We start from the raw sequence: 12,300 nt of genomic DNA on the forward strand, positions 1-12,300 counted from the left end.
GTAGCTACAGTATAAAAGCTCAAATTTTAGATTTCGATATGGCAATAGCCTATTGTCCCACATAAAACTTTAATAGCCAGTCAAATATGTATATAATCGAAAGCGATTAATTTATTTTTGATAATTATTACTTTACTTCAGTTTGGTTTTCAATAACTGCTGTTAGTTTCGTTTCATTTTCGTTTTTATTTCTTTGACATTTCTTTGACATTTCTTTCTTTCTTGATAAATAAATGCCTTTATTTTCGTTAAATACAGTTCCTAATATAACATTTTACCGTTTAAATATGTATACGATATTTCATTTACTTCTAAAATGCTTGTTAAACGAGTTTAAATGTAATAAATATTGTATTCATGTTTAAACAGTAAAATATGTTGTATTAAGAACTGTATTTAACGGAAATAAAGGCATGCAGGCAAATAAAGAAAGAAAGAAATCTCAAAATAAATGAAAACTAAAATGAAACACAGTTATTGAAAGCCTATAACTACAATAAAGTAATAATTCTAAAAATGAATGTGACGAACATTCTAAAATGAGTAAAATGATATAAAAATAAAATATATATAATATAAAAAATTATATATGACTTGTTGGAATCAGACAAAAATGACTGAGCTACAGCCGCTTGAAGGCAATAGAGGCGGGCAGCAGATCTGATTTTGAGAAAAATCGAGTTAAAGATTACAAAGCAAAATCACCAAGCAACGTTGCATATTTTCCTCCAATTCTTTTCTTAATAATAATGACTATATATTTATCAATCACAATATAGCTATTTTTTTTATCTTTGTTATTCAATATAAGAACAAATATGCAAATAAACGGTAGTTTAATCAAGAGCATGCAAGTGATTCCACATTTTCTTTTTATGTATGATTAATATTGAGACAGATCTATATTAAGACCTACTGTAATGCATAGATCAATACGCAATAATTGTACTTTATAAGGAGATCGCGACTCGAGGAAAGGCACTCGCTTTGCAAATGTCAGCCGATCGTATTGTTTTCGTCAGCATATGTTTGAAAATCTTAAGACATGTTATATTAGGAACTGTATTTAACGAAAATAAAGGCATTTATTTATCAAGAAAGAAAGAAAAATGTCAAAGAAATGTCAAAGAAATAAAAAACGAAAATGAAACGAAACTAACAGCAGTTATTGAAAACCAAACTGAAGTAAAGTAATAATTATCAAAAATAAATTAATCGCTTTCGATTATATACATATTTGACTGGCTATTAAAGTTTTATGTGGGACAATAGGCTATTGCCATATCGAAATCTAAAATTTGAGCTTTTATACTGTAGCTACCAATCCTTCCAGACCTCAAAATGCGTTTTAAATGTCAGAATCAGAAAGAGCTTTATTGTCAAGTGTGTTTACACGCACAAAAACACAAGAAATTGTCTTGGTGACAGGAGCATCCAGTGGAGAAAGTACAGAGAGAGTGTAGTCATGCATATAATTTAAGGTAATAGAGTGAAATATAAGGCTAATAATAAACAGAATAGACAATGCATTAAAAAACAATAACTATGGTAATAAAACTATAGATAAAATAGAATTATGAATGTGCAGATGTTTTAGGTTATGTACAACATAGGCCTATAGAGAAAATAGAAAGAATTATGAATGTGCTATTTTACAGATGAAAAGTTTTGAGAAGTTATGTACAGATGGACAGTCCTGAGATGTTAGTTATTGCTCAGGTGGAATATAGCCTGAGAGAAAAGCCGTTCTTATGCTGTTCAGTGATGATTTATCTGTGTCCGAATGCAAGAACAGACACAATGTTTTAGTATTGAAGGCCAAAATAGATCTCAATTAGGCTAATTCATGCACATGCATGCTCTTGTTTTCTTCTGTGTAAGATGGCAGAAGTGATGCAACCGAAACTGTAACTATAGTATCTCTTGCGCACGCGATAGTTTCTCGTGCGCACGCGATAGGTTTCTCGTCGCGCGATAGTATCTCGTGCGCGCGCGATAGTTTCTCGTGCGCGCAGCGTTAGTATCTCGTGCGCGCGATAGTTTCTCGTGCGCGCGGGTTAGTATCTCGTGCGCCGCAGCGTTAGTATCTCGTGCGCCGCGATAGGTTTCTCGTGCGCACGCGATAGGTTTCTCGTGCGCACGCGATAGGTTTCTCGTGCGCACGCGATAGTTTCTCGTGCGCACGCGTTAGTATCTCGTGCGCACGCGATAGGTATCTTTTTTTTTTTTTTTTGCCAATGTCCCTTTAGGGGCTCCGTACACTACTGTTGAAACCTTTGGGGTCAGTATGTTTTTTTTTTTTTTGTTTGTTTGTTTGTTGCTTCTTTAGTAAATCTTGTTTAAAGGTTGTTTAAGTATTTTTACTGAAAAACAGGACTAAAATACTGATTAAGTGAAATGATTTGTGCAGAGAACCCATCTGTTTCTTGTATTAAAACAGGATGTTTAACTTCAAGGATCAACATGTATCTATCCCAGTCATTTTATGCTATTTATTTATATTGTGACAATATTATTTCCAAAAATATTGTGATAGTCAGGACCAAAAATAACGTAACCAGTCTAAATAAATTCTTTTTCAGTTTCATTTGTATTGACAACACCCAGCCTAGTTTTGTCAAGACCAAAATTAAACAAATTACTTTCACAGTTGCAACAGAATTCAATTCTTTTTGTTGTTCTTTTCTTTCTTGTGTCCTCTCTTTTCCCTGTGATATGTTGCTTTACGTTTGGTCGTTTATTTTATGGCTGTTTGCATCTTGCTGCTTTGCAATGTCTCTCATTCTTGTATCTCTCTCTCTCTCTCTCATGACTACGCTCTTTCCTCTCTGACTGCGGTGTATGTGTCATCTCCTACTGTCTCTCTTCTTGTTGTGTGGTTAATTTTGTGGTTCTGTTTTATTTGCCTTGTTCCATTTTCATGTAGGGCAGTAGTTCAGTAAGCGGCAGTCCAGTCCCCTCCACCTCTGGGACCAGCACGCCCCGCCGCGGCCGGCGTCAGCTTCCCCAAACCCCTGCCACGCCCCGACCCCACGTCACCTACTCTCCCGTGGTCCGTAAGCCCATTGGCGGCACCCCCTCCGGGCCAGCAGAACCGACTCCCCACTCCGACCTCCCGTCGGTTCAGTCCGCCTGGCCCCGAGCCCCCGCTTCCCCCTCCCCACCACGGCTCTCCTCGCTCGGCCCGTCACGCGCACTGGGGCCCCGGCCCCACAGAGAGCGTGGAGGGCGACGGTTTCTACGACGATCAAGACTACGAGTTCAATCACCATGAGCCTCCGTCCTATGAGCAAAGCCCTGTGCAGGGCAACCCTCACCCACATTCCCCCAGGACTTCCCGCCACAGCACCCCCCCTCAGGGTCAGCCACATCCGCGGCGCATGCCAAACGGCTACCGTTCGTCCTCGCCCTCTCCCCACCACCACACCCCCGCCCACCAGGGAACTCATAAGCCTCCTCATCCCAGAGGGCCCAGGAAGGGCCTGCATGAACCCTACAGTGAGACTGATGAGGATGACTGGTGCTAGCCTCTGGGACGGGGAGGGGTGAGTCCTGCCGCGCTCTCACGGTGAAGCGATACTCTCACTGGATTGGCCACTCTGTCCGGGGAAACACTAGGCAGTGCGCTGAATGTCCACAGGGGAAATCAAGGCATGATTCATTTCTTTCTATTTCTCTTTTCTTTTCCGATTCCTCTGCTGCCGAGTGTTTCCCTGGAAGCGACAGTGAATATGAAGACTTATGAATATGAAATCCTGTTCTTAGCCTTTTTCTGAAGAATACAAAAATGTTTTGATAAGGAGGAGGAATGTCTGAACTTTTTTTCCCCAGGACATTTCACGCAGTCCCTCCAGAAATGAGACGCTAAGAACTCTTTAGCACTCGTTTGAAAAAAAAAAAAAAAGGTGGATCACTTTTTATTTAGCAGAACTTGACTGGAGATTCGTTTATTGCAAAAATCAGTCCAGATGCTGGGAAATATCGATGAGTTTTATCATCTGTGTTTACTGTTAATAATTATCCCAGTGAGGGGGAGGCGTTCACCCGTGCGGGTAAGTTGTGGGTGGAGTTGGAGATGGGCGGAGGTGAACTCACCTGAACTAAAACAGGAAAGCCCACCCTGCACTTCAGACCCCTAAACGCAAGAAAGAAGAATCACAAAAAAAAATAATAATAATAATTATAATAATAATAATAGGAGAGAAAAAATGACAAGCTCCTCACTCTTTCTTCTTCTACGGCTTCGTCTTCTGCTTCTCATTGGAAACATTGGAGTTTGAATCTTCTGTTGCACTGCCCAGCTTTGTTTGAACTCCCAGAAAATAAATCCCTTGGAAATCCTGCATGATTGAAAAAAAAAAAAGAGAAAAAAAAAAACAAGTTTAAAAAATACATAAAGAAACTTTGGATAAAAAAGGGGGAGGGGGGATCGATTCCTTGGCTCTTTTGTCATGTCCGTGACGTTCTCTCTCTCTCTCTCTCCCATCAGCACCCTCCCTCTCTCTCACACCTCTCTGAGATCCCTCTCTCCTGAAGGAGGAAAGGGGAGAAGAAGCCATTGCTAATGTTCAAACCAGTAAATGGGTGACCAGAGAGATGTTCGCAATGTTTTCTACCAGATTTGGTGCCAAATTTGCGAATCAAAAATAAATGGATAGCACAATTATTTTTAAGCTTGACATTTTATAACATTTTATTTACATTCCTCTATCAATGTATAGATGATTTGCTCACTTGCACAAAAATGCAGATATAGTAGCACATAAAATACACAAACATATAAATGACACATGTGATTCTTTTCCCTTACGTAAACGTGCTCTTCCAGTCTTCCAGGGTAAACGCAGAGACAGAGAGAAGAGGGGGCAGAAAAGAGAGAGAGAGAACCTCTCCATCTTTACGTATGATTTCATGTCGATAATGACAATGTGTGTATAAAGATGATTGCATAAATGACGATAATTGATGATGATGATGATGATGATGATGAAGATGATAATGATGATGATGCTTATAATTTCATTTTTCTACCTGTTTTTGTATTTGACTCGGCTGCTCTTTGTATTGCCATACTTGTTTTCGTGTGAGTTTTGTGTAGATGGTGTGTGGAGCTCTGTGATAGTAATCCATTATGGGCCATGACAGAAACCCATCTGACCTTCAGCCGACGTCCTCGGTAGCACGACGACTTCGGATGTTTCCATGGAAACACTTTCTCAGCCATATCATTGAGCGTTAATAACAGTTCGAAGCATGCATCTGATCTCGAGTGTCTGTAACTGTGAACACTTTTTATCAAGAAGGAAAAAAATGAAAAGGAAGTAGAGGAAGAGCTGACTAGTTATCGACCATATTGATATAAACACGTTATATACATCTTTGAAAAGCATTTAGATATTAGCTAAGTACACAAGGATTGGTTAGGTTGGCATAAAATTCTATATATATTATATAATTTGATTTTATTTTTCTATCTGTTTTCACTCTTTTAGTAATAATCTTTCTTTTAAAGGATGATTTAATTTATTTATTTAAATTATTTTTATAATTATCTATTTAGAATTATTACTATTTAGAATGTTTTTTCTTACTTTTAAACCAGTGGTTCTCAAAACCAGTGGGGCCTCAGCAAAAAAAAAACAAAAAAAACTTGAAGATGACTTAAATTATTAAATAAAATATTTATTAAATAAATTCTATATTAAAATAGATATTACAGATTGAGAACCACTGCTTTAAACTAACCTAAAAAGTCCCCAAGACATTTTAAGGTGTTAGTAAATGGTGAGAAGGTAACTGAGCTCCACTACCTCTACTAGATCAGCAGATGGCGCTGTGATCCACATTGTTCTGCAGCCAGTGGTTCTGGCTCTGTCAGTCTCACCTTTTTCTGTTCCATGTTTATGTCAATGACCTGTACACTGAGAGTAGTACTATGTGTCTGTCACCGATGGTGCACCGTTCTGTGTTCAGGAAATGTAACACAGCCAATCAAACTGCACAGGAACATGTAACACAGCCAATCAAATTGCATGGGTGAAACAATGACCGGGCCTTTTCTGCCAAAACTTGTCTCTTGTGTCCCACTAATCTTTGTGTCTTTTCGGCCCATATTACCATCGTCATCTCAGTCTTCTTTACGAGGCAGAATCCTCTGTGGAATGACTCGGCATACACAGACACGCTGCCGAATGAGTCCAACTTTGCAGCATGTGCAAATTAGACAATGTATGTAGCATTTACTAACATATTATCACGCACAATCCCACTCAAGTGAGTCCTGTATGTAGCATTACTGATGAAACTGGTAAGTTTGTGGCTCTCCTTTGAGACTGTATGTTTAAGTGTGTCCACAACTGGTGAGTATATTGTCCTTGAGGATGTAAACACTAGATCCAGGATCCAAGTCTCATGTCTCCCCTTGCTAGTTGAGCATTATTAGTTTTTGTTGTCATTGTTTCTTTGAGAACTGCATTCTTAGGAATGTATTACTGAGATTAATCAGTGCCTTATTCACCGTTATTTAGACCGCACATCCCATCTTTACACATTTATACAGCTGCAATGTGTCGGTTTGCAGTGAAGCCGTCTCTTGGTTTCTTTTATCCACGTCAGGCATTTAGCTTCATGAGACTTAGTTTTTATAAGGAGAGTATCTATATATGCAATACCAACCTGTTTTGAGTTGCAAGAAGCGTCAAGGAAATGATGTGTCTCTGTGACCGGTGTGTGTATATGTTTGTGATCAGGTCCATGATGATGTGTTAGACCAAATTCACCAAGCGAATGACTTTCAGTCATCCTCATTTGCATGCATGATGTTCTCTCAACTTCTTGCTGTGCGTGTGGCTGCGAGAGAAAAGACCAGCGTTAGTCTGGATAGGACATTGACATCTCTCATTGTCTGTCATAATTAATCATTACTAACAACCTCAGTTCATGTTTGGCAAAACAAAGTGACAATTAAAAATACAATGCCGATGTGGGAGTCACACTGTAAAAAGAAGAAACTAAAAATAAGCAAGTTTTTGTCAGAAAAAAAAAAATGTAGAGAAGCATTTACCTCGTGAACTGCATGTGCAATGTGCATGCCACAGCGTTTGATAAAAAGACAACTGCAGGAATACAAAAAAAGAAGAAGAAATGTTTTGTAGTAAAACACACAAGTACAGATAAATCTTTTTTAAAGTAATATATTCCTTTATGCTCTATTTTTTAAAACAAACAAAAAAATAACAGCATATTCTGGGGAGGAAAATCATTTTGATGCAATTTGAAAGTTGTTTATTTCTTTCTGTTTTTAGCTGTTTTTCTGCCAACTAAAAGGAGAGACACTTCAACACTATGTTCAGGGCACGTCAATATGACTACTGTCACAAAAAAAGAAAGAAATAAAAGAGTCAAGAACAAAATCCTTGCTGTTTTTGATTCAGATCTGAGTTTATGATTCTTTCATTATTCCCAAAGAATGTGGGGCATGATTGGGAATACACAGAGCATTTAGTCTTGTTCTCTGCTTCCGGAGGGATCTGACACGGAGGGATCAGACCACATGAGTAGTCATAGGACACCTCCAGAGCTTCAGAGGTCAAGTACCGTGCTTAAATTGAGTATGGTCGGGAGAAAGTGCTCTGAGCAGGATTTAACACTTTCCATTCATGGTGCTGCTGCTGCTGCTATCAGTTACACACCCACACTGTTGGCAAATATTTGAAAAGCACCAGTACATACAGTTGGACCCCAAAAGTCCCAGACATGTTTTTCTGTTTTCCTTCTTTGAGCTACATGTACTTCAGAAATTTGTGTAAAATTTGATTGACCCAAAAAGCATCTTGTAAGCTTCAGTGGCAACACGGAAATGAAATGCAAAGAGGGAACTAAATAAATTCTGTCATTATTTATTCACCCATGTAATTCCAAATCCGTAAAATAATAATAATAATAATAATAAGCAAGGCCATTTCTGCCATGAAATAACAAATTAAAAAGGTAACTGACTTTTTATCTCACAATTTCGGACAAAAAAAAAAAAAAAGGGAAAAAAGAATTACAGCCAGGATATAAACTATTATCTTGTCTATTATCTCTGATAAATTCTGATTTTTACGTCTTGCAATTCTGACTTTTTTAATCAGAATTCTGAGTCTACAGTTTTGTTGTTGTTGTTGCCAGCACATACACACAAATACATAAAAAGGTAACTGAGCTTCTTTTTTTTTTTATCTCCAACCTTAGTGATTTTTTCTCTCTCCTCACAATTGTGAGGGGGGGAAAGTTATAATTGTAAGCTATAAACTTGATGAATTCAGAAACATGCTGAACTGTGAGAAAATTACCTGCAATTACCTTTTTTGTTTGTTTGTTTGTTTGTTTTTTTCTGTGGCAGAAACAGACTTCCATAAAGAAAGTCATGCAGGTTTGGAACTACAAGGAGAGTAAATGATGACAGAATCTTTATTTTTAGGTGAACTAACCCTTCAATATGGCCATCATTGTCACAAGTTAAATAGCTCGGAATCTTAAATGTACTGTATCATCAGGTAGCTTGATAAATGATTAGCTTGTCCCTTTTGTTTTTACCCTTGCTCTGTCCTTTTTCTGCTCCTGTGTGTCTTTGTGTAGTTCTGCTGATCCGAGTGTTGTAAAGTCGTTTGGTCAGGAGATTGCAGGAGCTAACAGTGCATTCCTGTGAGATTTCAGACACCGGAGGCTCAGGTTTCAGACTCCACAAGGAAAGGGAGGGGAGGCTCATTCCATTAGCAGGACAATCGATGGGCCACACAGGCATTCAGCAGCTCCCCTCCCCCCTTGGCTGTCTGCTGTATGTCGGCCAGATGTGCGGATGTGTTTAGGGTGCTGTCCTTCCTTTAGTCTATTAATACCTCCTTCCGCTCACTCGCACATTCCTGTCTCGCGCGCCTGCCCCACTTCCTGCTTCCTGCTCCCTTACCCCTTCCAACATGGGACATGACCTGCTGCGTCAGCAATAATTATACACATGCCTCAAACGCAGATTTATGTATCTATTACACATATTTGTTCCATCTAATTCAGGGTGTTTGTTAATATAACGCCACAGTGCGAATCAGGTCTTGGGTTTTGAGCGAAATTACAAGCTAGCCGTTGATTATCCCGCTTATGCCATGGTCATTTGCCAGCTTTCACATATTAAAGATGTTAATAATATTTGCGCTGCAATATTTGACCGGAACGATATAAATGACGGTTATTTTCGTCTGTATTACTATTCAGCTGTAACTGTATGTTACTATGGTTACCAATGTTTATAGGAAGCAGAACGTGATTAAACTGACCTGGTAGATCCTGTGCCGTTAAACTAATTTAATCAACACCTGCCAGCCAATCAGAATCGAGTATTCAGACAGACCATGGCATAAAGATAGATAGACAGACAGACAAATAGATAGCATGCAGTTATATAGCCTATATGTGACCCTGCACACAAAACCAGTCAAACGTTGCACGGGCATTTTTGTTGTAACAGCCAAAAATACATTGTATGGGTCAAAATGATGGATTTTTCTTTTATGCCAAAAATCATTAGGATATTAAGTAAAGACCATTTATCTATCTATCTATCAAAAAATGGTTTTGTGATATATATATATATATATATATATATATATATATATATATATATATATATAATAGTAGGCCTAAACAATTTAGTAACGATGTTATGTTAAAAATCTGTGCAGAAGTAACCATAGCAACAGTGTGTTGCTCTAGCAGCGAAAAATAAAACTGCCATTATTTATATCTTCACATAAATAATCGGTTTTATAAAATAAGATAAACGAGTTGCTAAGTTGATAATTGTGCTCGAAGGCGCCAAAAGGCGAACTTCAACAGACTTCAACCGCCGAAAATTGTTTGTATCCATTTTGCTCATTGCAGTTTGGATAGTAACACTGTGATTAAGGTTGGTTGAACACACCCTCACAAATTCACATATACTAGGACAACTTAAGCGTAGACATTAAATAGAGAAAACTATCAGAATAAGGACAATGGCTAATAAAAGGAGCGTTAAGTTTGGGTTTAATTACACTTGCTAAATGCTAATGGTCCATTAATAACCTTTAAATGGCTTAAACGTTTTACTGCTTCTAAACTTTTGTTCCCCATATCCTGATCCGGTTATGGGGGTTGAAAAGAAGTGGGAGTGTGAAAAAAAGAGACGGTAGCGATCATCCGGCCTGATGTGTTCACCGCATCCTGCCTTCCGCGAACACCTCCCGAGTCCTGCCCGCGAGCCTTCCGCACCTCCGGTCACATGACCGCGAACACTCTCAACAGAGCGCATACAACTAGCTACTACACAACAAGCCTAGCTGAGTCAGTCAGGACATTTCCCGGGTAAACCCATCTGAACAAAATGCGCCACACACAGAAATGAGATGGTTGAGAATATTTTATTGTACAAAACTGAGGTAGACGTACATCATAACATCATGATGTCTAGTTTGTAGTAGCTTATGTCATGATGACCTGCTGGAAAATCCCTGGTCGTTAGCTGGCTGACCAGCGACAATGGTTTGCTTTCTGAGATGGTCTACTAGTTTGGACCAGTGAGAAACCAGCTACAATGTTCCAAAACACAGCTTAATATGGATTTTGCAGCAAGAAGACCACAAACAAAAATTCCCAGTCAGAGTAATGACTGGACAATCCTGACAGCACCTTAGACAAATACACTCTGAACCACACACACAGAACAACCAGAAACCATTCTTGGTCAATAAATAAATATAAAATAAAGTTCACATGAACATCCTCTCAGTCACACTTCTCATAGAAGTAGCCTAATAGTACCGCGTCACGTCCTGAATCAGACAAACACGGTAGTTTGAACAAGCACCATTAGTCACAGATTTCCAAAACAACCCGCTCTCCGATGAGTAATCGGCTGTCACGCTGTTCCACTGTGAGCAATCGCCCACGGACTTCTCCACATCAGTCAAGTGCCCTGAGTACTCCAGCAGGAGCTCGGCAGCAGATGCGAGCCACAATACGCTTCCCTCAGTAGTGCGCAAAGTTCACTCTACTGTCCTTGTGTTGTGCCATTGCTGCTACAGTCTGTTCAAAACGTGACAATAGTTCTCGGCATAGGCACGAGTGACAGCGAGTCCAGCGCTCTGCCGCAGTTGGCGGAGTTACTCTGGGTCGCCTGAAGAATTCCTCTGACCTCCACAAACTCCAGTTTGGCTTTTTTGCACGGTAGGAAGTCAGGCTCTGTGTCTGCTTTGCTCCGTCGCTTTCTAGAGTGACGGTCCATTCCGGCTGGGTTGCAGTTCTCTTTGTCCACCGTGAGTCCTGCGGGGTCGTGTATTTGTGAATGACCCTCGACTCCGGACCTCTGCCCATCCCCGGTAGCCGGTGTCTCTGTCGAGCGCAGAGCTGTAGTCGTGGAGCTCGTTGTGTCCATGGGCTCTTCTGCTTGTGCCGTGCTCTCTGTGACACCGTGTGTGTCAGATTGCCCGTTTTTCTCGCTTATCAGCCGGGCAGAGTGGTAGATGTCCCTTGCAGATTTCATGACGAGCGTCAGCAGCAGGCTCCGGTGGAGACGGAGTCCACCGCGCTGCGCGCGCGAGCTGTACATTTTACTCAGCGCCTGGACCATAATCTGCTTGGCCTCTGCCGTGACATCCATTGTCCTTAGTTATTCAATTAACTTTTTAAAAAAATATACAAACACTGTTTAGGTAATTTCCCCTGTGCTCAGTTCACTTTCACTGTCGTTTCATTCACCGAAGTAAACCTCAGCATAAAGACAGCGGGCTTTATATAGTTTAGGTGACGTATGCGGTTATGATTGACACTCGGGCTCCTCCCAGATGACTCTGTTTGAGGAAATAAGTCAAAACGTGTCTCATTCTGTTTCTGCTGTAACCTGTCAGAGGGGTTTTTGATGATTAGTTACTAAATTAATCATCAATTGGCTATCACTAGACTATCAATGACCTTTTAAAAATGGAAAAACTGAAGTAACTCAACATAAGTGTAATAACATGATTGTTTTATTGGTACATTTAATTTCGAGTAATGTTATTTTTAATGAATATATATAATATTATAATATAATTTTACCCGACACAATGACATTTTAAATATTGTAATTTTTAATTATTATATTATATTATATTATATTATATTCTTACTAAACACAATGACAAAGTTTTTTGTCTTTTATTTATTTATTTATTTTTATTTCTTTGCCTGGGTTAATAGACACTTTCATTCTCATAGATATTGTTAGCTTCCTCATTCTCTTGTGCC

At 39.3% G+C, this 12,300-nt stretch overlaps 2 protein-coding genes and 1 long non-coding RNA gene across 3 annotated transcripts in view; 1 reads left to right on the plus strand and 2 right to left on the minus strand.

Moving 5' to 3' along the window:
• The window catches only part of cacna1aa (calcium channel, voltage-dependent, P/Q type, alpha 1A subunit, a), a 116,367-nt gene extending 110,295 nt beyond the window's left edge, over window positions 1–6,072 (plus strand). Inside the window, 2 exon segments of the mRNA XM_058771799.1 lie at window positions 2,927–3,082; window positions 3,084–6,072. Coding sequence (XP_058627782.1) covers window positions 2,927–3,082; window positions 3,084–3,527 — 600 coding nt within the window. The 3' untranslated portion in view covers window positions 3,528–6,072.
• On the minus strand, window positions 4,003–8,547 carry LOC131538015 (uncharacterized). The gene is made up of 3 exons (XR_009270454.1): window positions 6,676–8,547; window positions 4,225–4,340; window positions 4,003–4,135 (listed from the first exon to the last, which is right to left on the minus strand). It is a non-coding gene; the product is annotated as an uncharacterized LOC131538015 (long non-coding RNA).
• Window positions 8,548–10,417: 1,870 nt separating this feature from the next.
• ier2a (immediate early response 2a) lies at window positions 10,418–11,790 on the minus strand. Its single transcript, XM_058771801.1, has one exon. It carries the CDS (start codon window positions 11,672–11,674, stop codon window positions 11,105–11,107), a length of 570 nt encoding a protein of 189 aa, XP_058627784.1. The 5' UTR covers window positions 11,675–11,790; the 3' UTR covers window positions 10,418–11,104.
• Window positions 11,791–12,300: the final 510 nt, after the last annotated feature.

This window comes from Onychostoma macrolepis, chromosome 03 (genome assembly GCF_012432095.1).
Source record: "Onychostoma macrolepis isolate SWU-2019 chromosome 03, ASM1243209v1, whole genome shotgun sequence".
Classification (NCBI taxonomy): domain Eukaryota; kingdom Metazoa; phylum Chordata; class Actinopteri; order Cypriniformes; family Cyprinidae; genus Onychostoma; species Onychostoma macrolepis.

Excerpts from the sequence above, each read along its gene's own strand:
- ier2a (XM_058771801.1), bottom strand. The coding sequence starts at position 11,674 with ATGGATGTCACGGCAGAGGCCAAGCAGATTATGGTCCAGGCGCTGAGT.